General features: G+C 44.3%; 1 protein-coding gene across 1 annotated transcript in view; it reads right to left on the bottom strand.

Moving 5' to 3' along the window:
- GPATCH1 (G-patch domain containing 1) overlaps positions 1-24,600 on the bottom strand; it is a 48,189-nt gene that overhangs the window by 6,268 nt on the left and 17,321 nt on the right. The window contains exons 9-17 of the mRNA XM_512571.8: positions 21,222-21,301; positions 17,260-17,464; positions 14,136-14,435; positions 12,232-12,410; positions 11,521-11,648; positions 10,235-10,371; positions 9,718-9,884; positions 6,108-6,324; positions 5,042-5,149 (exon numbers count right to left, since the gene is read on the bottom strand). Of these exons, the coding sequence (XP_512571.3) occupies positions 5,042-5,149; positions 6,108-6,324; positions 9,718-9,884; positions 10,235-10,371; positions 11,521-11,648; positions 12,232-12,410; positions 14,136-14,435; positions 17,260-17,464; positions 21,222-21,301 (1,521 nt within the window). The remainder of the gene's footprint in view (positions 1-5,041; positions 5,150-6,107; positions 6,325-9,717; positions 9,885-10,234; positions 10,372-11,520; positions 11,649-12,231; positions 12,411-14,135; positions 14,436-17,259; positions 17,465-21,221; positions 21,302-24,600) is intronic.

Here is a 24,600-nt window from a genome sequence, read left to right as displayed (position 1 = left end):
CTAAAAATGCAAAAATTAGATGGGTGTGGTCGCATGCATCTGTAATCCCCACTACTCAGGAGGCTGAGGCAGGAGAATCACTTGAACCCGGGAGGCAGAGGCTGCAGTGAGCCGAGATCGTGCTACACTCCAGCCTGGGTGACAGAGCGAGAATCCTTCTCAAAAAAAAAAAAAAGAAAAAAAAAGGAAAGTTTCAAGATGTTTTGTAAGGGTGAATATTTTCTCAACTCAGTTAACAGATGCCTGCAATTTTGTAGTCCTATTTCTTTTTTTTTTTTTTTTTTTTTAAGGTTCTCGCTCTGTCACCCAGACTGGTGGGCAATGGTGCAATCACAGCTCATTACAGCCTTGACCTCGGTTCACATATCCTCCTACCTCGGCTTCCCGAGTAGCTGGGACTACAGGCATGTACCACCATACCCGGCTAATTTTTTAATTTTTTTGTGGAATTGAGAGTCTCCCTATGTTGCCAAGGCTGTTATCGAACTTTTGGACTCAAGGGATCCTCTGACCTTAGCCTCCCAAAGTGCTGGGATTACAGGTGTGAGCTACCATGCCCAACCAGATTTTTCAAAATTCAACCTCCCAAAACTTTTTTTTTTTTTCCAAAATTCTTTTAATTTTTTTTTTTTTTTTTTTTTGAGACAGAGTTTCACTCTTGTTGCCCAGGCTGGAGTGCAATGGTGCGATCTCAGCTCACCCCAACCTCTGCCTCTCAGGTTCAAGCGATTCTCCTGCCTCAGCCTCCCAAGTAGCTGGGATTACAGCCATGTGCCACCATGCCTGGCTAATTTTGTATTTTTTGTAGAGATAGGGTTTTTCCATGTTGGTCAGGCTGGTCCCAAACTCCCAACCTCAGGTGATCTGCCCACCTTGGCCCCCACAAAGTGCTGGGATTACAGGCGTGAGCCATCGTGCCCAGCTTTTTATTTATTTATTTATTTATTTATTTTTGAGACAGCATCTCGCTTTGTCACCCAGGCTGGAGTGCAGCAGTGGGATCATAGCTCACTGTAGCCTCCACCTCCTGGGCTCAAGCAATCCTCCCACTTCAGCCTCCTGAGTAGCTGGGACCACAGGCACGTACCACCACACCAGGCTAATTTTTTTCTTTTTTCTTTTTTTAAGAGATGCAATCTCTCTATGTTGCCCAGGCTGGCCTCAAACTCCTAGACTCAAGTAATTTTCCCGCCTCAGCCTTCCAAAGTGCTAAGATTATAGGCGTGAGCCACCGCACTCAGCCCAAAACTTTTTTTTAACACCAGTTTTTTTCAAAAATCATTTCCCTAAATAACCCATAGACCAAATTAAGTCACTATTACGAGGGTATCAAAGACATTATGGTAAAGGGACATAAAAGACTTGGCTTTCAAGTGCTGATACCAGTTTGAAACTAAAGAGCCGGCCGGGCGTGGTGGCTCACGCCTGTAATCCCAGCACTTTGGGAGGTCGAGGCGGGTGGATCACAAGTTCAGGAGATCGAGACCATCCTGGCTAACATGGTGAAACCCCATCTCTACTAAAAATAAAAAAATTAGCCAGGTGTGGTGGCAGGCACCTGCAGTCCCAGCTACTCGGGAGGCTGAGGTAGGAGAACGGCGTGAACCTGGGAGGCACAGCTTGCAGTGAGCCAAGATTGTGCCACTGCACTCCAGCCTGGGTGACAGAGCGAGACTCCGTCTCAAAGAAAAAAAAAAAAAAGAAACTAAAGAGCCAAACAACCAGGCCACAGTGGCTCACGACCGTAATCCCAACACTTTGGGAGGCTGAGGCAGGTGGATCACTTGAGGTTAGAAGTTCAAGACCAGCCTGACCAACATGGTAAAACCCCGTCTCTACTAAAAATACAAAAAATTAGCCAAGCACCTGTAATCCCAGTTACTCCGGAGGCTGAGGAAGGAGAATCACCTGAACTTGGGAGGTGGAGGGTGCAGTGAGCCGAGATCGCGCCACTGTACTCCAGACTGGGTGACAGAGTGAGACTCTGTCTCAAAACAAAACAAAATAAAACAAAAGTGCTGAACAACTATAGCAAATAAGAAATACATTCACTGCAATTTATCAAAACTTCATACTTTTTTTCTCTGCTTTTTAATCCTGTCTTTGAAAGCAGTTAGCTAATCAAACCAGTATTCACATATGGGCACCATGAGAAACTATAAAGTGAATAATGATATTTTTATGTTAGTTATATATCTGGGCCATGTTACAGATGTTTGTAAACCCAGCCCTCAAAGAGATGATAAACCAGTGTAAATGTTTTAACTTGAGATGCCAATTTAAGATGCAACTAAATAGAAGTTGTTGACAGATATTTGGGGAACAGAATGGGGGATAGATTGTATTTACTTCTGAGAGGACCATTTTATTTTATTTGCTACATTAGCTAAGGTAAAAAGGAGGCTTGGCGGCCGGGTGCGGTGGCTCATGCCTAAAATCCCAGCACATTGGGAGGCTGAGGCGGGCAGATCACCTCAGGTCAGGAGTTCGAGACCAGCCTGACCAATATGGAGAAACCCCACTCTACTAAAAATACAAAATTAGCCAGCCATGGTGGCACATGCCTGTAATCCCAGCTACTCGGGAGGCTGAGGTAGGAGAATCGCTTGAACCCAGGAGGTGGAGGTTGCAGTGAGCCGAGATTGCGCCATTGCACTCCAGCCCAGGCAACAAGAGCAAAACTCCATCTCAAAAAAAAAAAAAAAAGAAAAGAAAAAGAAAAAGACAAAAAAAGGAGGCTTGGCTGCATGCAGTGGTTCACGCTTGTAATTCCAGCACTGTGGGAGGTTGAAGTGGGTGGATCACTTCAGCCCAGAAGTCATGCAGTGAGCTATGACAGCACCACCACACTCCAGCCTAGGTGACAGAGTGAGACCCTGTCTGAAAAATAAATAAATAAATATTAAATAAATAAAATTTTAAAAATATATTAGTCTTAAATACTCTTCTTGCAATTCCCCTCCAATTTTGTATACTATTTTTTTAATTTCTCTTTTTCTCTTTTTTTAATTTTTTTTAAATTAATTCATTAATTTATTTTTTGAGACGGGGTCTTGCTCTGTCGCCCAGGCTGGAGTGCAGTGGCGCAATCTTGGCTCACTGCAAGCTCCGCCTCCCAGGTTCACGCCCTTCTCCTGCCTCAGCCTCCCCAGCAGCTGGGACTACAGGCACATGCCACCACGCCCGGCTAATTTTTTTGTATTTTTAGTACAGATGGGGTTTCACCGTGTTAGCCAGGATGGTCTCGATCTCCTGATCTCGTGATCCGCCCACCTCAACCTCCCAAAGCGCTGGGATGACAGGCGTGAGCCACCGTGCCCACCCTTTTTTTTAAAATAGAGATGGGTCTCCCTGTGTCACCCAGGCTGGGCTTGTCTCGGACTACTGGGCTCAAGCGATCTGTCTGCCTTGGCCTCCCAAACTGCTGATATTACAAGTATGAGCCACCGCACCCAGCCTCTTTTTCCTTTTTTTTTTTTTTTTTGAGACAGAGTCTTGCTCTGTCACCCAGGCTGGAGTGCAGTGGCACGATCTCGATCTCGGCTCACTGCAACCTTTGCCTCTCAGGTTCAAATGATTCTCGTGCCTCAGCCTCCTTACTAGCTGGGATTACAGGCACACACCACCATGCCCGGCTAATTTTTATATTTTATATTTTTATAAAATTTTATATTTTATAAAATTTTTATGTATAACAAGATATAATTTTATATATAATTTTTATGTATAAAATATATAATTATATATATTTTATATATAATTTTTATGTATAAAATATATAATTATATATATTTTATATATAATTTTATATAATTTTATATATAATTGTTATATATAAAAATATTATAAAAATATATTAAAATTTATAAAATATCTAAATATATATATTTATATGAATATATTTTAATATGTATTTATATATGAATATGTATTTATTTTAAATATTTACATATTTTATTTAAATATATTTAGAAATATATTTAAATTAAGTTAAAATATATTTAGAAATATATTTAAATTAAGTTAAAATATATTTAAATATTTAAATTTATATTTTAAATATATAAGTATAAATATATAAAATATAAATATATAAATAAATAAATATATAAAATATACAAAATATAATATATAAATATATAAAATATATAAATTTGTAAAATATATAAAATTTATAAAATATAAAAATATATATAAGTTTTATATATAAAATATATATAAGTTTTATATAAAATATATAATTTTATATTTTATATTTTTATAAAATTTTATAATTTTTATAAAAATTATAGTAGAGATGGGCTTTCACCAAATTCACCAGGGTGGTCTCCAAACTCCTGACCTCAAGCGATCCGCCCACCTCGCCCTCCCAAAGTGCTGGGATAACAGGTGTGAGCCACCAGCCCAGCTAGAGCCATTGTGCCTGGCTGTGGCCCCTTTTTTTTTTTTTTTTTTTTTTTTGAGGCAGAGTCTCACTCAGTCACCTGGGCTGGAGTGCAATGGTGCAATATCGGCTCACTGCAACCTCCACCTCCCGGGTTCAAGCGATTCTTCTGCCTCAGCCTCCAGAGTAGCTGGGACTACAGGCGTGCGTCACTACGCCCAGCTAATTTTTGTATTTTTAGTAGAGACGGGGTTTCACTATGTTGGCCAGAATGGTCTCGATCTCTTGACCTCGTGATCCGCCCACCTCAGCCTCCCAAAGTGCTGGGATTACAGGCATGAGCCACTGTGCCCGGCCAGGCTCTTTTTCTTTAAGCTCTGTTGGGAAACTTATATTTCTATAACAAAACTTAAGATACTTAGGACCCTCCTGTAAACATGCGGCAGGTAAAGGAAATAAAGTTTGGAGGTCTCTGAAGGTGTATAGAAACAACTATCATTTCAGGCACTAGGTGGAGACAACGGGTTTAAAATATGACTGAAAACATATAAACCAGAAGCAAGCACGTATGTTTGGTCGGCTCTAAGTCACACTGTCCCCATCTCAGGGCAATCACACACTGATAAAAATGGGCGAACCAAAGGGCTCTGCACTCACTGGGGCAGAAGATGGGAGGCAGCCGCGGGCCGAACTCTTCTCTTTCATCTATCTGCATCTTTTGTAACGGGAAGGAAGGTGGCGGCTCCTGGGGTGCTGGCACAAGAGCTGAAAAACAGCGGGGTGTTCATGTCATTCGTCTGCCCCATGTTAATGTCTCTGAGTCTTTCATTCATGTCTTTTGCCACCAGATAACATATGCTTGCCCACACCACTTCACTCCTGCCAGGTGCTAAGGATGCAGCAGTGAACACGCAGACCCCGGTGCTGCCCTTGTGAACTCCAGAGCTGGAAGTCAGTCACACGAGGGCACCTGCAACCAAGGGCACCAATAGCTGAGGTACAGCGTGCCAAGTGCACCTGTGGGCACGTAGCCTAGCGCCCCTAAGACCTGAAAAGTAGAAATGTGTCCCCAAGAAAGGGCCATCTGAGAAGGAAAATCTTACAAACCATCAGGAATGTAAGACTATGTATGTCCCATCACAGAGAGCTGCGGGAGACAAGTTTCACTCAAAATAAAGTATCAAAGAAAAAACCTTGAAGATAAATGATCATATTCACGTTAATAATCTTGTTTTTTAAACAGATTACTATATATTCAGATAGAAGAGATATAAAAATTTTTAAAGTCTGGAAAACTAGCCGGGCACTGGGATTATGCCTGTAATCCCAGCACTTTGGGAGGCTGAGGTGGGCAGATCACCTGAGGTCAGGAGTTAGAGAGTAGCCTGGCCAACATGGTGAAACCCCATCTCTACTAAAAATACAAAAATTAGCCAGGGGTGGTGGCACATGCCTGTAGTCCCAGCTACTCAGGAGGCTGAAGTGGGAGGATTGCTTGAGCCCAGGAGGTGGAAGCTGCAGTGAGCCGAAGATTGCGCCACTGTACTCCACCCTGAGGACAGAGCCAGATCCTGTTTCCAAAAAAAAATTATATACATATAAAAGATTACATATCATTGATTGCTAATCATTCGGGTTTAAGATTATAGAGTAAACAGAGAAGCAGCTGTCCTAGAGTCATTGTCTTCTCCTTTAGATCCCCGAGTCTGAAATACTGACATACCGTGAGCCACAGATGATGTTTCCCCCAAGTCAGTGTCTTGGGAGCTTTGGAAGTTGGCCTGCCCAGAGCCTGACTGATCATCTTCGCTGTCACCTTGCTCATCCTCGGAGGATGAGGACTTTTCATCTGAGGAACTGGCAAAGATGGCCCTGAATAAGTCCATGGATGGGCGGCTCCCTTCTCCTTCAGCCTGTGCGTCCACACCTTTGTTGACTGTCTGTATTGACAGTGAAATAAGAGTCAGGGATACAGAGGCAAGGGTAAAAGGGAGGAGACATTCTAGAATACACTCCCAGACACACATATTTATGTTTATGCTCATGTACGTGGGTATCCATAGCCACACACCACCCAACTAAACAGTGATCACTCACATAGCTTTTATTTTTGTGGTGTTTCCGAGTCAACAACTGTACAGTGTGCTGATGAGGTCAAAGAAGCAAAACCGGGCCAGGCATGGTGGCTCACCCCTGTAATTCCAGCACTTTGGGAGGCCTAGGCGGGTGGATCACAAGGTCAGGAGATCGAGACCATCCTGGCCAAAATGGTGAAACCCTGTCTCTACTAAAAGTACAAAAATTAGCTGGGCATGGTGGTGGGCGTCTGTAATCCCAGCTACTAGGATCCCCAAAAATGCAGTAGAGCACTGTGCCTCTGTTCTATTTCCAAACTCAGATTCAGGCAACTTAACAAACCCCAAACAAAATAAACTCAGAAGAATTCACACCCAGATACATCATAATCAAACCGCTAAAATCCAAAGACCAAGTAAAAATCTTGGAAGCAGCTAGGGGAAAAATCACCTCATTATGTACAGAGGAATAATAATTTGTTTTGGGGTTTTTTGAGCCAGGGTCTCACTCTGTCACCCAGGCTGGAAAGCAATGGTGCGATCATAGCTCACTGCAGTGTTGACCTCCTGGGCTCAAGTGATCCTCCCACCGTAGCCCCTTGAGTAGCTGGGACCACAGGTGCATGCCACCACACCCAACTAGTTTTTTAATTTTTTGTAAAAGATGGGGTCTCACGATGTTGCCCAGGGTAGTCTCAAACTCCTAGCCTCAAACAAGCCCCCTGCCTCAGCCTCCCAAAGTGCTGGGATTATAGATGTGAGCCAACACACCCAGCCTGAGGACAATTTGAATGGTTGAAGATTTCTCATCAGAAATCACGAAACCCCGGAGGAAGTAGCAGTTTAATTTTTAAAAAAATTGGCCATGCGCAGTGGCTCACGCCTGTAATCCCAGCACTTTGGGAGGCCGAGGCGGGTGGATCACGAGGTCAGGAGATCGAGACCATCCTGGCTAACACAGTAAAACCCCGTCTCTACTAAAAATACAAAAAATTAGCCGGGCGTGGTGGCAGGCGCCTGTAGTCCCAGCTACTCGGGAGGCTGAGGCAGGAGAATGGCGTGAACCTGGGAGGTGGAGCTTGCAGTGAGCTGAGATCGTGCCACTGCACTCCAGCCTGGGTGACAGAGCGAGACTCCGTCTCAAAAAACAAACAAACAAAACAAAACAAAACAAAAATTATCAACCCAGAATTCTATATCCAGCAAAAACATCCTTCAGGAATGAAGACAAAATATAAGACATTCTCAGATAATGGCAATTTAAGAGAATCACTTGTTGGAACTGGTCTAAAAGAAATGCTAAAGGAAGTTCCTCAGACAGAAGTGATAGGTGAGGGGAACGTGGAACTTCAAGGATGAAGAAAGAGCAACAGAAATAGAAAATATCTGATTAAACAGAGTAGGCTATTGTCTCTGCATCGGTTCTTTTAAAATATGTTTAATGACTAAAAGCAAAAATGATCACCACTGGTTTGATGGCATTTTCATTGTGTGTACATGTAATATGTAAGACAGCATAGAGGGAGGAGAGTAAAAGGACCTACATAGTGCTAAAGCTTCTCTATTCTACTTGAAGTGGTAAAACATTTAATTCTCAGTAGACTGTAAAAAGGTAAGTAGGTATACTATAATCCCTAGAGCAATCACTAAAAAAAAAATACCAAGAGAAAAAAAATAGAAAAATTCAAATGGAATATAAAAATTATTCAAGTAATCCAAAAGAAGGCAGAGAAGGAGAAAAAAAGAAACAAAAAAGAGTGGTAATAAACAGAAAATATAACATCATACACGTAAATCCAAAAATATCCATGATCACATTAAATGCAAATGTTCAATATAAATTATCAAAATGTATTTTAAGAAAGACTCAGTGACACGGTGTTTATAAGAAACCCACTTTAGCCAGGCGCGGTGGCTTATGCCTGTAATCCCAGCACTTTGGGGAGGTTGAGGCGGGCAGATCACCTGAGGTCAAGAGTTTAAGACCAGCCTGACCAACATGGAGAAACCCCGTCTCTACTAAAAATACAAAATTAGCCAGGCATGGTGGTGCCTGCCTGTAATCCCAGCTACTCAGGAGGCTGAGGCAGGGGAATTGCTTGAACCCGGGAGGCAGAGGTTGCGGTGAGCCAAGACAGTGCCATTGTACTCCAGCCTGGGCAAGAAGAGTAAAACGTCATCTCAAAAAAAAAAAAAAAGAAACCCACTTTAAATATAATGAAACAGATGTGTTAAAAAGAAGATGAAAAAGATATATACTACGCAAACACTAAAGAAAATTACCAGGGATAAAGATGATATTACATAATGTTAAAAGGGTCAACTGGGCATGGTGGCTCACGCCTGTAATCCCAGCACTTTGGGAGGCCAGGGCAGGAGGACTGCTTGAGAGCAGAAGTTTGAGACCAACCTGGAAAAACATAGCAAAGCCCTTTCTCTGAAAAAAAAAAAAAAAATTAGCCAGGCATGGTGGTGTGTGCCCGCAGTCCCAACTACTCAGGAGGCTGAGGCAGGATTGCTTGAACCTGGCATTCGAGCCTGCAGTGAGCCATTATCACAACACTGCACTCCAGCCTGGGCACAGAGTAAAAGCCGGTGTCAGAGAAAAAAAAAAAAAGATCAATTCACCAAAAAGAAATAGCAATCCTAGTTCGAGACCAGCCTGGCCAACATGGTGAAACCCCATCTCTACTAAACATACAAAAATTAGCCAGGCATGGTGGTGCGCACCTGTAGTCCCATCTACTTGGGAGGCTGAGGCAGGAGAATCACTTGAACCCGGGAGGGGAGGCAGAGCTTGCAGTGAGCTGAAATCATGCCACTGCACTCCAGCCTGGGGGACAGACCAAGACTCCATCTCAAAAAAAAAAAAAAAAAAGAGAGAGAAATAGCAATCCTAAATGTATATACACCTAAGAAGTGCACTTCAAAATACATAAGGCAAAAATAACTTTGGAATACAGTTTGACAGCTTCTTATAAAGTTAAATATACATGTACATATTTTCCAGGATTCCCACTACTAGGTTTGTACTCTACAGAAATGAAAACTTAGATTCACACAAAAACCTGCACATGAATGCTCCCAGCAGCTTTACTTGTTATAGCCAAAAGTTAGAAACAAGCCAAATGGCCTTTAAGGGGAAATGGATCAATAGTTGGCTGCCTCTGCTCATGAGTCACGAGGAGAAAGTGTCACCAAAGAGAAAAGCAAGGGCCACACTCAGCGTAGCAAAGAGAATCTGGAAGCCCCAAATACCTGATTTGCGGATGATTCTGGTGCACGCTCTTCCTCTTTGTTTACTAAGGGGCTGGACTGTTGTTTAGGTGGCCCGGCTCTTGATCTAGCCAAACTTAAAAATTCACTAATGGAATCTTCTTTCTTTTCGTGTTTAGAGGTATCCCATCTGGATGGTTTTCTTGATTCTGAAAGGAAGGACATAGATATAAACTCCAGCATTAGCAAGGAAAAGGCCAGTTCTTCACCACTGCTCTTTCATTCACTCAGAATGTCAGTGTGCCTACTATGGGGCCTGGCACTGTGTAGGGTCCTGGGGAGGTAGGTGGCAGAGGCAGAGACAGAGCCCCAACCCCAAAGAGTAAACATCTGGACCATTACAACATGAGCTAAGTTATTAGTAAGAGTAATTCCCTCAATGGAGGGAGAATATGCACCATTCACATTGTTAGGACTAAACTACCCTTTAATTCTGTCTTCCTACAGGCTAGGGGTTGAGGCCCTGGTCAATCAGAGACCCCGGGGACCCCCTACTCACTGTCGGGACCTCGGTGCTGTGATACTTTTTCACTTGATGCTTGAGTGGTGGGCAAGGAAGCTGTCTCTGGGAGCGTCAGAAAGTTGAAGACTGAGTACTTGTCACGCTTCACTCTTGGTAAGCCAACTAAAGTTGAACTGGGAATTGAAAAAAGAATCATTTTAGTAACAACCAATAGGACAAAATCCACCTCCTGAAAAGCTTTCCATCTCAAGTTTTCCACCTCTTCTGCATGGCTAAAAAGTCTCCTAAGATGCTTTCACTTCTCAAAGCAGTTCGAGAGTCTGGGTGACTGATTTTAGGTCCCATGAGATTTTCCTTATTATGATAAGGACAATAATTTAACTTTCAAAACGGATTTCCATTAAGGAAAAGCTCCACTGATAAAAATATACCTAAAGTTTCTGACAGTCTCTGGTTTGACTACATATGCTATCTTTTTGTTTTGTTTTTTTTTCTCTTGAGATTGAGTCTCGCCTTGTCACCCAGGCTAGAGTGCAATGGCACAATCTTGGCTCACTGCAACCTCCACCTCCCAGGTTCAAGCAATTCTCCTGCGTCAGCCTCCCAAATAGCTGGGACTATAGGCACGCACCACCACGCCCGGCTAATTTTTTGTATTTTTAGTAGAGACGGGGTTTCACCATGTTGGCCAGGCTGGTCTTGAACTCCTGACCTCAAGTGATCTGCCTGCCTCAGTCTCCCAAAATACAGGGATTACAGGCGTGAGCCATTGCACCTGGCCTACTATCTTGAAGTGTTCTGTTTGTTTGTTTGTTTGATTTTTTAGAGATGGGGTCTTACTATGTTACCCGGGCTGGCCTCGAACTCCTGGGCTCAAGCGATCCTCCTGCCTTGGCCTCCCAAGCTAGGATTACAAGTGTGCACCACCACACCCCACCTCTTGAAGTGTTATTAATCAAATAAGAAAGTGTTTAACTTTTATAATGATAATTTAAAAACATAAGTAACATTATAAATGTAAACCACATGAGCAGCAACAAGAAGGTGGCAAATGAGAGAGGCATAATGCTTTTGTAACTTGACATATCTGAGTTTCATAGCTTCAATATGGAATAAAGTTTGCTATCCAGATTTTGTTTTAGTAACAAATTATAGAAGTAATTTATCAAAGCAAATCTATAAAATGTGTAGATTTGTATATCCAGTGATATGCAAATAAGTTCATGTAGAAAAAATAAGAATTTATATGAGTATGTAAGGGGAAAATTAGCTTTAATATCAAGAATACATTTTGTACTGATGTAAAGGTTTATCCAACTTACTCTGGATAAGGGTCAGGGACATTAAATCTCTTACATAGAAGCTTGTCAGGGTGCCACTCAAACGTGTCTCGGGTGAGCTTCCCAAACATCTTCATCTTCACAGCCGACTGCTTATCCCCAACATCATTCTGGAAAAAGACATGCATTCTGTTTCATCAAGTGGCCGCACCATTGACCTGACTGCTCTCCCATTTAAAATTTTCAAGCAATCTTCTAGAACTGCGAAAAAAGTTTGTGCTATAACATTTATGCTCCAGTACATTGGAAACTAAGGCATAAAATGGTTTCCTATTCTCCTATACATGTATATTTTTATCTTCTCACCAAGGGATTAAAAATATTTGGCTCGGCCGGGCGTGGTGGCTCATGCCTGTAATCCTAGTACTTTGAGAGGCCGAGGCTGGTGGATCACCTGAGGTCAGGAGTTCAAGACCAGCCTGGCCAATATGGTGAAACCCCATCTCTACTAAAAATACAAAAATTAGATGGGTGTTGTGGCGAGCGCCTGTAATCCCAGCTACTTGGAAGGCTGAGGCAGGAGAATCGCTTGAACCCAGGAAGCGGAGGCTGCAGTGAGCCGAGATCACACCACTGCACTCTAGCCTGGGCGACAGAGAGAGACTCCGTCTCAAAAAAAAAGAAAAAACAATTTTGGCTAGGCAGTGCTTTAATATTAAAGTTCACCAGGTAAGGGACATGGTGACAACAGACCTCTTGGTCTCGAGGGACTTCAACCTGATCTGAGTCATCCTCCTCCTTGGCGTGAGTGAACCTGGAGGACAAGGTCGAATGGGAAGACGCGTACAGCAGGGCCGCCCGGGCAAACTCATCCCGCTCACGGCCTCGCTCCCACTCTGTCATGCTGGGGTCCAGACAGCGTTCCAGAGCATCTGCGGGGCAGAGAACAAGAAGCAGCTTCACTTTTCAGGAAAACATGGGGCTTACAAGAGAACATCTGCTGGGCACCACTGTATCCCTGTATATTTCATAAGTCCTTATCCTTGTTTTTATGACTATGGGAATGGTGAGGTATTTGGCAGGTAATATTGCTGTTTCCTTCAAAATTGTGCTTTTTAAAAAAAAATTTAGGCCAGGCGCAGTTGTTCATGCCTGTAATCCCAGCACTTTGGGAGGCCGAGGCGGGTGGGTCACTTGAGGTCAGGAGTTCGGGACCAGCCTGGCAAACATGGTGAAACCCCATCTCTCTTTTTTTTTTTTTTTTTCGGAGATGGAGTCTCACTCTGTCTCCCAGGCTGGAGTGCAGTGGCATGATCTCCGCTCACTGCAAGCTCCGCCTCCCGCGTTCACACCATTCTCCTGCCTCAGTCTCCCGAGTAGCTGGGACTACAGGCGTCCGCCACCATGCCCGGCTAATTTTTTGTATTTTTAGTAGAGACGGGAAACAAAAAATTACCAGGCATGGTGGCACATACCTATAGTCCCAGCTGCTCAGAAGGCTGAGGCAGGATAATCACTTGAACCTGGGAGGTGGAGGTTGCAGTGAGCTGAGATTGCAGTGAGCCAAGATCCTGACACTGCACTCCAGCCTGGGCAACAGAGCAAGACTCCGTTCAAAAAAATAAATAAAATATTATGTGTGTGTGTGTGTGTGTATATATATATATATATATATAAAATATATTTTATAAAATATATTTTATATATACATATATATCTTTTTTTTTTTTGGTAGAGGCAGGATCTCACTATGTTGCCCAGGCTGGTCTTAAACTCCTAGGCTAAAGCGATCCTCATCTCAGCCTCCCAAAGTACTTGGATTACAGGCATGAGCCACCATCCCCAGCCAACATGATGCTTTTATTGAATTCTGTCTACCAAACAACAGAGAAAACCATTTGAGAAGCTAATGGTTGGTTAAATCTTCAGCAGTAAGGAACTTGTCACCACTCCCAGGCAGTGATAAGTTCACCTCAACCACATCCCTATGTTTTGGCAGAAAAACACTCTTTCACTAACCTTTTTTTTTTTTTTAAAGCAAATAAACTAGTGATGTAGGTTCTTAGTAGAGAGTTAAGGCACAGTAAATAGACTTTACATTCCGCAAAGATCTGTTTTTAAAAAACAACCCTGTAATTTACTGATAAACTCTCACGAGGACTACTGCATACAACAGCAACCCCTTTCCTCATTCTTGCCCTATTTACTTCACAGATCACAAAGTGATTGTTTTCCCTCTGTAACGGTTCAATAGCTAACTATTGTTTTAAGTCATATTTTAGACTATGAGTCAGGAATGGATGGTTAGGATCTTCGGATGAGGTGGAAGATGATGTTGATATGAAATGTGAATGCAATGCTTGTAGCAGTCAAGCACTTGCAAACACCAAACGGCCTGTAAATACCGGCCACCGCCAGCTGTGTTCTCTACTTAAACAGCTAGCTTTGGCCTGAGATATGGAGGAACATAAGCCAACTGTTCTTGCTTTCTGAGGTCAAGAGCCAAGGCCTGAAACCTTTGCACTATTTGCAGCAGGATAAAGCAAAAACACTGACAGAACAGGATACCTCAACTGTAAACATGGGTCTAGGATGAGAACAGTGAGAATATGACCCCGCCCGGGCCGAGATATGGGACACCCAGGCCCAGCACCCACCTTTCTGACCCTGTTTCATGTGTACTAAGAACTCGTCGTATCGCTTTTGCTTTTCCGGATCTTTGGCGAAAGGCTTGAAGTTGCTGGCTTTTAGGGTGGCCGTCCCACCACCTAATGCCATGTTCCAAGAGCAGTGCCCAGCAGCCGCTGCAGGGGAGGGCTGGGCTCTGCTGCTCTGAGCGTTCTGGGCCAGACTCCTGGCCTTGAGCTGAGCTGCTTTCAGGTCAGTTGCCTGCTTCATTTCTTTGATTCTCTCTTTGTCTTTTTGGGACAGAAATTCTAACACTGAAGTAGCTGAACCTAAATAAAAACAGTAATTAGAAGAGATGAAAAGAGCCATGAGACAACCACATTTACGTTTCTCTGTACATACATTTCAATAACACAAATTTACATAATTGGGGATGAGGATTTTATGTTTAGTGTTTCATTTATATTAATATGTCCCTGTGGACTAGACAGTGATAAAAATTGAGATTATTATTATTATTATTATTATTATTATTTTAGATGGAGTCTCGCTCTATTGCCCAGCCTGGAGTGCAATGGTACCATCTCAGCTCACTGCAACCTCCTGGGTTCAAGCAATTCTCCTGTCTCATCCCCCCCGAGTAGCCGGGACTACAGGCATGTGCCACAATGCCTGGCTAATTTTTTATATTTTTAGTAGAGACAGGGTTTCATCATGTTGGCCAGGTTGGTCTCAAACTCCTGACCTCAGGTGATCCACCCACCTCGGCCTCCCAAAGTGCTGGGATTACAGGCGTGAGCCACCACGCCCGGCCGATTCCTATGTTTTTTTTGAGACATGGTCTCGCTCTGTCACCTGGACTGGAGTACGGTGGTGTGATCATGGCTCACTGCAACCTCCACCTCTCAGGCTCAAGTGATCCTCCCACCTCAGCCTCCTGAGTAGCTGGGACCACAGGTACACACCACCATGCCCGAGTACTTTTTGTATTTTTTGTAGACAGGATTTCGCCATGTTTCCCAAGCTGGTCTCAACTCCTGGGCTCAAGAGATCATCCCACCTTGGCCTCCCAAAGTTCTGGGACTACAGGCATGAGCCACTGTGTCCAGCCAAGATTCCTGTTTTATAGTCAGCAAAAATGGAAGTTAATACATGCACACTTACAGGGCACGTGAGTGATCCCAGGATGGGGAACCTGACATCCCCGGCTCCAGACCTGCAGTCCACCACCACTAGCCCTGGTTCCGAGTACAGCTCCCCAGCAAGCCGTCACCAATGGCACAAACACTCATGAGTGCCAGCTCTATGCCAGGACCTGGCCCAGGAGCTTGGAGGGCAGTGGAGACACGAAAGAAGCCCAGGAGCAATACACTGGCCCTCAATAGAGGAGGGCTATGAAAAAAACAGGACGATGTGACTGAGGGGGGCTTGCGTGAGCGGGCTGGTAGAGGGGACAGGCAGATAACCAGATTATATGGTGGTCGGGGAAGGCTGGAAGAAAATAACATTCGAGATAAGTCATAAGCTAAAAAAAAAAAGAGCCAGATTCACAAAAATATGAGGGAAGAACAGAAAGGGAGGTACAGCAAACACAAAGGCCCTTAGGCAGTGTCATGGATGACGGCGTGTTCAAGGGGAGGAAAGGAGAAGGAAGACGCTACACTGTGGGAGGGTAAGGGAAGGTGGTGGATGGTGCAGCCTGAAAGGCGGGCAGGGGCGGGGCCGCACAGGGCCTCGTGGGGAGCCTGGAGGTTTCTGTAGGTGGGAGAGGTGTTGGCTGGTATAGTTGGCCTCATCCAGCTGCTGGTGAGGGGAACAGTCTACGGGGGATGGACAGGAAACAAGGAGACCACCAAGGAGACTGCAGCAACGGTCCAGGTGGAGGGGTGGGGCTCAGACCCGGGAGGCCACGGAAATGCAGATGAGTAGTGGACAGAACCCCCACACGTGTGGGTAGAGCCGAGAGGACTCACTAAGGGCCAAGGAGGGTCAGGGAGGGTGCGGGAGGACCGAAAAGAGAGGAGCTAAGAATTAGGCCTCCTGGGGAAGGGGGGAGGGATAGCATTAGGAGATATACCTTATGTAAATGACGAGTTAATAGGTGCAGCACACCAACGTGGCACATGTATACACATGTAACAAACCTGCACGTTGTGCACATGTACCCTAGAACTTAAAGTATAATAAAAAAATAAAAATTAAAATTAAAAATTAAGAAAAAAAAAAGAATTAGGCCTCCTACATCCTGGTCCGAGCAGTGGATCATGGTGGCACCACTTCCTGAGATGAGAAGACTTAGATGAGGAAGCGCAGTGTGTGATGGGGGTGGGGAACCAAGGGTTCTGTTTGCCAATTATACGAGACACCTATTGAGTTCCCCATGGCAGTGAGACCCGAGCCCCTAAGAGTCCAAGTCCACCTCTCATGGTGGGTCTTTCCTGCTGCACCCTGCAGGGGATTCTCCATGTCTTTCCAGACTTTCAGACGCATTCATCCCTTTCAGACTTTCGGGAGAAGAGTTACACAATGCGATCCCCAGGAGGAAGAAAACATACTCTCCCAGGCTGTGCAGAGAAGGGGAAGGCACCTTAACCACATTCCCTGATAATTATGACAAGTCTGAAAACAGCTGAGCTTACAACAAAAGTTGTGATTTGAACGACATCAACCAAACTGAAGGTGGAAAAACAAGCCTTGGCTGGGCGCAGAGGCTCACACCTGTAATCCCAGCACTTTGGGAAGCCAGAAGTTCCAGACCAGCCTGGGCAACATAGTGAGACCCTCATCTCTATTTAAAAAATGTGCCAGGTGTGGTGGTGGCACATGCCTATAGTCCCAGCAACATGGGAGTCTGAGGTGGGAGGATCGCTTGAACCCAGGAGTTCCAGGTTATAGAGAGTTACCACTGCCTTCAGCCTGGGTGACAGACCTAGACATTATCTCAAAATAAATAAGTTTAAAAATAAAACTTAAAAAAAGAAGTAAAAGATATGCACACTATTATGTATGCCATTTACAATAAATAGTGTTATTTCCACAGTTTGGGAATACAAATTCATGTAAAAAACTTCAGTGGGAAAACAACAACTTTCCATTTTGATTTTGATAACTCGAATTATGTGAAATGATTTCCGTCTTCTCCATGGCACATACCTTGAATAGGCGTCTCTCCAAGCAACTCAGCCCGTTTGGAGGCATTCAGTTGGTGCTTACTGTGTGTCCCTGGGTCAGGCGTTGCCTTTCCAGCTGACTCTGATAATACCTGCAGTAAGTGTGAGTTCTCGGAGGTGGCGGCCACCATGGGTCTGAAATAATGCACTGGTCGATAGTCTCTTGGCAGCTCTGGAGGTGGATAGATCTTAACAAACCAAGACAAAACCCAGAAAATACAGGCTGCAAGATCATGTTTGATTTAATCAGGAAAACCTGTTACCTCTGAGCCTTGTTAACCCCGCCCCTTCCTGGGTTAACACTCAGCAGGCAGGTAGCACAAGAACAGGCTGGCCAGAGGTCCAGCCAGCATCCCCTCTGGACCTGGAGGGTCACAAGAGCCACCGTGTTCCAGTGGTCAGGCATTTCGAATATCCTCCCACCCATTTCTACAGAAAGAAGCTAATGTGCCTGTTTCATAGGATAAGAACTATAAAGATGACAATAGATCATAAATGTCAGGGCCTACAGGTAGGGCTGGCCCACTGTACATCAGAAAATTTAGAAAAAGTACCATTCAAAGCATGGAGGAAAATAATGGCTGGGCGCAGTGGCTCACACCTATAATCCCAGCACTCTGGGAGGCCAAGATGGGAGGACTGCTTGAGCCTGGGAGTTCATGACGAGCCTGGGCAACAGAATGAGACCCCATCTCTATAAAACTAAAAAAAAAATTTTTTACAATAATAATTGGGGCCGGGCACGGTGGATCATGCCTGTAATCCCAGCATGTTGGGAGACCAAGGCGGGTGGATCACCTGAGACCAGGAGTTCGAGACCAGCCTGGCCAATATGGTGAAACCCCATCTCTACTAAAAATACAAAAATTAGCCAGGCGTGGTAGCGCACACCTGTAATCTCAGCTACTCGGGGGTGCTGAGGCAGGAGAGTCGCGTAAACCCGGGAGGCAGAGGTCGCAGTGAGCTGAGATTGCGCCACTGATCTCCGGTGCAGAGCTGAAACAGAGCGAGACTCCGTCTCAAACAAAAAAAAAAGAAAAACAAATAAATAATAATAATAGCTGGGCACAGTGGCTCATGCCTATAATCCCAGCACTTTGGGAGGACAAGGTAGGCAGATCACTTAAGGTCAAGAGTTCAAGACCAGCCTGGCCAACATGGTGAAACCCCGTCTCTACTAAAAATACAAAAATTAGCCAGGTGTGGTGGTGGATGCCTGTAATCCCAGCTACTTGGAAGGCTGAGGCAGGAGAATTGCTTGAGCCTGGGAAGCAGAGGTTGCAGTGAGCTGAGATTGCACCACTGCACTCCAGCCTGGGTGACAGAGTGAGACTCCATCTCAAAAATAATAATTAATAATAATAATAATAACTGTAGTTATTTTTAAATTCATAATTATTTTTTCTAGTTATGTTTCAGTTGCAAATTGAAGCTTCAGGCTTTCTTTTTTCTTTTTCTTTTTTTTTTTTTTTTTGAGACAGAGTCTTGCTCTGTCATCCAGGCTGCAGTGCAGTGGTGCAATCTCAGCTCTGGGTATGCAATTCTCCTGCCTCAGCCTCCCAAGTAGCAGGAATTACAGGCACGCATCACCATGCCTGGCTAATTTTTGTATTTTTAGTAGAGACGGGGTTTCACCATGTTGGCCAGGCTGGTCTCAAACTCCTGACCTCAAATGATCCACCCGCCTCAGCCTCCCAATGTGCTGGAATTACAGGCGTAAGCCACCACGCCTGGCCTATTTTTTTCATCCAAGATATTACTATGAATAATGTGAGTAGAGCCAAGAGGACCTGGCCCAGGAGCTAGGAGGGGAGTGGGGACAGGAATTTAAAAACTTTAATTTAAAAGTTGACGGAAGTGAAATGAAAATCTATTTGGGAAATTTGGGGATTTTTAACACTGACAGGCATGAATGATGGCACAGCAGACAAGGTAAAGGAAAGTACTAAATATTGTTAAATAACTGCATTAAATGGTCTCCCTTGCTCTTGGTCTAACAAATCCACATGTGTTTGTTATTTAAGCTATTTTCTAGACTTTTCTTTACTATTTTTTCCCCCAAATTCACACTGAAATATTCTCTAGATTTTTAAGCTACATGAAAGCTGAAGTCCATGATGAAGTAACCCTGTGGCTGAAAGCACTGACCCCTCTCTCCCGGCCCCTCTCTCCGCTGGCTCTCAGGTCCAGGTGCATGCTGGACTCGCCTGAGGAGTTGTAACTATACTGATGCCTGCGCCCCACCCCAGAGAGTCTGCTATAACTGGAGTTCCCCAAGCTCCCCAGGTGGTTGTTAAAATACACAGCCTGGGTCAAGCCCCTGGCACAATGAAAGTCCATGAAAGAGTGGTGTTATCATTGTCAAGAAATCCTGTTTTTTTATCATCTTAGCTTCATCACCTTCTGGAGACACACCCCCAAATCAGCCAGAAAACACTCTCATGTTACCACCACACAAAAACCCAGAGGAACATGGCAGAAAGGAGGAGTGTGTCCACTTCTCTATATCCTCCATGGGATTCAAAGTATTTCTTTTTTTTTTTTGAGACAGGGTCTCACTCTGTTGCCCAGGCTGGAGTGCAGCAGCCAATCACAGCTCACTGCAGCCTGGACCTCCCAGGCTCAAGCAATCCTCCCACCTCAGGCCCCCAAGAGGCTAGGACTACAGGCACATACCACCACACCCAGCTAATTTTTTTTTTTTGTATGTATTTTTTGTAGAGATGGGGTTTCACCATGTTGCCCAGGCTGGTCTCGAACTCCTGGACTCTAGCGATCTGCCCGCGTTGGCCTCCCAAAGTGCTAGGATTACAGGCGTAAGCCACCATGCCCAGTCTTGGATTGAAAGTATTTCTCTCTGTCTGTCTGCCAAATCATTGTTCTGTTTGACCTCTAGATTCAGATCTAGAGAACCATCTAAATCTGTGTGTGAAAGGCTAGATGAACACAGCCCTCTTCTGAAGTGTTCCTGCCCAAAGCCCTACTCCAGAGAAGCGCCAGGAACCCCCAGGACTGTGTCTCTCCACTTAGGGATGTTTGCCCACGACTCTGTATTTGTGTATCTGCTACCTTTGTTGGATGGGAGCTACCTGGGGCCAGGCTGGACTATTTATCCTAAGGACCAGTGAGTGCTTCTCCATCATTTTTAAACTATGCTTCCTTTTCTTTTTTTTTCTTTTTTTGAGATGGAGTCTTGCTCTGTCACCCAGGCTAGACGTGCAGTGGCACAATGTTGGCTCACTGCAACCTCCACCTTCCGGACTCAAGTAATTCTCCTGCCTCAGCCTCCCGAGTAACTGGGATTACTCGGTGCGCCCACCACCACACCTGGCTAATTTTTCTATTTTTAGTAGAGACGGGGTTTTGCCATATTGGCCAGGGTGGTCTCAAACTCCTAACCTCAGGTGATCTGACAACCTTGGCCTCCCAAAGTGCTGGGATTACAGGCGTGAGCCACCACGCCTCGCCAACTTAATTTTTTTTTTTTTTTTTGAGACAGAGTTTTACGTGTTGTCCAGGCTGGAGTGCAGTGGTGTGATCTTGGCTCACTGCAACCTCCACCTCCTGGGTTCAAGTGATTCTCCCACCTCAGCCTCCCTAGTAGCTGGGATTACAGGCATGCGACACCACGCGCAGCTAATTTTGTATTTTTAGTAGAGACGGGGTTTCTCCATGTTGGTCAGGCTGGTCTTAAACTCCCGACCTCAGGTGATCCACCCACCTTGGCCTCCCAAAGTGCTGGGATTACAGGCATGAGCCACTGTGCCTGGCCCTGATATTTCTAACGTAGAATGTTTTTCTAGACAATCACTAGTAACCAGGCTGTTGTTTTTTGAAAACAGAATTTACTTATCTTTCCTGTTGTTAATAGAACTCAGATCACATAGCAGCAAATATTTTAAGAACTAAACCAGTAAAAAAAGAAAGAAAAAAAGTTTTTCTTACTTTCTTAGAAGATAAAGGTTTAGAAGCCAAGGAAAATCCATCCAAAATTTTGCCAACGTACCGAAGGTCTTTCTCTGATTCTACAAAATGATGTCATAGATTAATTCCAGAAGTAGAGATGATTAGAATAAGACAGAACACATCAGCATTTTACGTTCTTATCTCTAAGAACATAAATAGTACGTGTCATACATGCTATCACTCAACAGCAGCAGTAAAGGGAAGAACAAGTGGTAAGCAAAGCCCCACACCTCTGTTGACTCAGTGACTAGGGCCCGGCCCACACCGCCCTGGACAGATTGGGCTACCCAGGTCACAAGGCTGTGGTCCTCCAAGACAAGCACACTGACGTGACTTTTAGAAGAAGTACCTTAGGGGCACCAAAGGATATACCCCGTGGAGTAAAAGATCAAGAAAAACCACCAAGAGGACAAGCATGGAGGAAAATACAAATCACAACTGTGAGAGCGTCATGTGTAAAACTAGGTGAAGAACTACAGGGTGACTACCTGGCCATCTCCTTAGCAACAATCCAAATAGGGATGAAAGGCAATGCCACCAGGTCAGCCTGTAATCTTTAACAAGACATAAAGATCACAGACATAGGAAACTGAATGACCAATGCCCTCTGACCTGGAGGTGGGGATCGTCTTCTGGTCATAGAGACAACCCCACCAACAAAAGCTCTTTGATTTGATTCTCAAGGTTTTCCTGCACGTACTGGTTACGCCAGAAGTCCGTATAAATGAACTGTATTCTCTGCACTCAAAAGCCCCTTCTGAAAAAAAAAAAGCCCCTTCTACATGACCATCAAAAGCTCCTTCACAGGCTAGGAGCTCAGGCCTGAAGCAGGAACAGCCCACAGTGCAGATGAGCTAAGGCTTTTAGCCACTCATCATTCAGCACCACCACATCTCTCCCCTCCCCACAAAACCATTCTTTGTGCTTTGACTCCTGTTGGGCTTTTTTTTTTTTTGAGATGGAGTCTCGCTCTGTCACCAGGCTAGAGTACAGTGGCACAATCTTGGCTCACTGCAACCTCTGCCTCCTGGATTCAAGTGATCCTCGTGCCTCAGCCTCCCGAGTAGCTGGCATTACAGGCATGTGCCACCACACCCAGCTAATTTTTGTATTTTTAGTAGAGACGAGGTTTTACCATGTTGGCCAGGATGGTCTCGATCTCCTGACCTCGTGATCTGCCTGCCTCAGCCTCCCAAAGTGCTGGGATTACAGGTGTGAGCCAATGCACCTGACATGTTGGGCTTTTTTTTAAGCTTCTAGAACTTACTAAAATTTCTTCAGGTAATGTGGGATTCAATTTCACATTCTTGGAACTTGTATTATCTCAAAACCCAGAAATTTCATGTTTATGAGTTCATTCTGAAGAATTCTGAAGAAATAAACAAATGTACATAAAGACAGAATCAGAAAAATATTCATTATAGCCCTATTGATCATGGAAAAAAAAATGAGAATTTAAAAATCAACCATGGCCAGCCGTGGTAGCTCACGCCTGTAATTCCAGAACTCTGGGAGGCCGAGGCGGGCGGATCACCTGAGGTCGGGAGTTCAAGACCAGCCTGGCCAACATGATGAAACTCCATCTCTACTAAAAACACAAAAATTAGCCGGGCGTGGTAGCAGGCGCCTGTAATCCCAGCTCCTTGGGAGGCTGAGGCAGGAGAATTGCTTGAACCCGGGAGGCATAGGCTGTGGTGAGCCAAGATCAGGCCATTACACTCCTGCCTGGGCAACAAGAGGGAAATTCCTTCTTCCAAAAAAAAAAAAAAAAAAAATTAGCTGGGCGTGGTGGCGCACACCTGTAATCCCAGTTACTCAGGAGGCTGAGGCAGGAGAATCGCTTGAACCCAGGGGACGGAGGTTGCAGTGAGCCGAGATCATGCCACTGCTCTCCAGCCTGGGTGACAGAGTGAGACTCTGTCTCAAAAAAAAAAATTTTTTTAATGTAAAAAATCAACCGTGGAGACTAGGTAAAATAAAGATAGATTCACCGAATAGAAAATCATACAGTCAACACTACAGATGCTGTGACCCTGCAGGGGGGGAGAGAGGAAGCTGGGGGAGAGAGGCCACAGCAGAGAGGGACAAGGACAGGCTCGGAGCTCAGTGGAAGGAGTGAGAACCAATCAGCTGGGGGCAAAGCTGGTGCACGAGGGAAAAGTGAAAGATGTGGTTCAGCAGGCGGACTTAAATATATGTCATTACATATCATTAATTATTAAAGGATTGATATATTGTTATTAATATGTTGTATAATATTAAATATCATTTATATTAACAGATATAGGATATTATCAATTTCATACTCCCACCACTTTTAATAAATAATGAATAATTAAAATAGATCAATACATTATTATGTAATAATGTATTGGTATGTTACATAATATACCGACAGTATTGATATATTAATTATATAAAATATAAATCATATACAATATATAATGGTATATTGATTATAATATAGTATTAAAATTAAATAGTATATTATGATATATTAATATATCTTCATTTAAGTTATATAAAAATAATCCATAGTTTGGGGACAGAAATCAGAAACTATAGGGAGGCAAAAGGAAGAAGGCTCAGAAGCTAAATGACTCGGGAAAAAAAAACAAAAACATTGGAAGGAAAAAAAAAAGGAAGTAAGTACTAGCAGCCCACTGACCACCCAGAGGTTAAGTCTCCTAAGACTGGGTACACATGCCCTTCCAGTGTCCTGTGTAAAACCCTGGGTTCCCTGTCATACCATCCCAGTCAAGTGACACATGACTGTATGATAACCAAAGAATAGTAGGTGCCACTTCTTCAGTTTTTGGGGCAGGTGCTATGCCAGACACTGAGTTATGCCACTTAATCCTCACAACCGCCTCTGGAGTGGATTTTATCCTCACTTTACAAATGTGGACTCCAATGCCCAGACAGGTTATGAGCCTTGCCTAAGGTCACAAAGCTGGGCAATGGAGAGCTGGCATCCAAACCTAGGTCTGACTGACTCCAAATCACATGCTGCTAATACCGACTCTACACTGTCTGGCCCTGCACCTTTTCTGGAAACAACTGAAATGTGACTTCAAACCACAGGATCTGATTCACCTTGAAATTTCAACACAGCATGAAGTTAAAGTTGTGTTGAGAGATGTCAGCCTCTTATCCCAACAAGAGCCTCCTCAGAGCCAGGGACTCAAGGGAGAAGACGGACTGGGCGCCCAGCTCCATCTTGCTGCAGGCTGTTGGTGTACCTGCCTCCTGGTCCCCTGGCTTGACCTTCTGACCTGCTGCATGTGTTGGCCTCCTTTGGCCGCCTGCCCAGTTCCTCGAGCTCTGGGTGCTTCCCTTTGACCCACTGCCAGCTCTG

This window comes from Pan troglodytes, chromosome 20 (assembly GCF_028858775.2).
Source record: "Pan troglodytes isolate AG18354 chromosome 20, NHGRI_mPanTro3-v2.0_pri, whole genome shotgun sequence".
In the NCBI taxonomy this organism is placed as follows: Eukaryota; Metazoa; Chordata; class Mammalia; order Primates; family Hominidae; genus Pan; species Pan troglodytes.
Note: the sequence above shows the minus strand (reverse complement) of the source record. Positions and strands in the feature narration are given on the sequence as shown.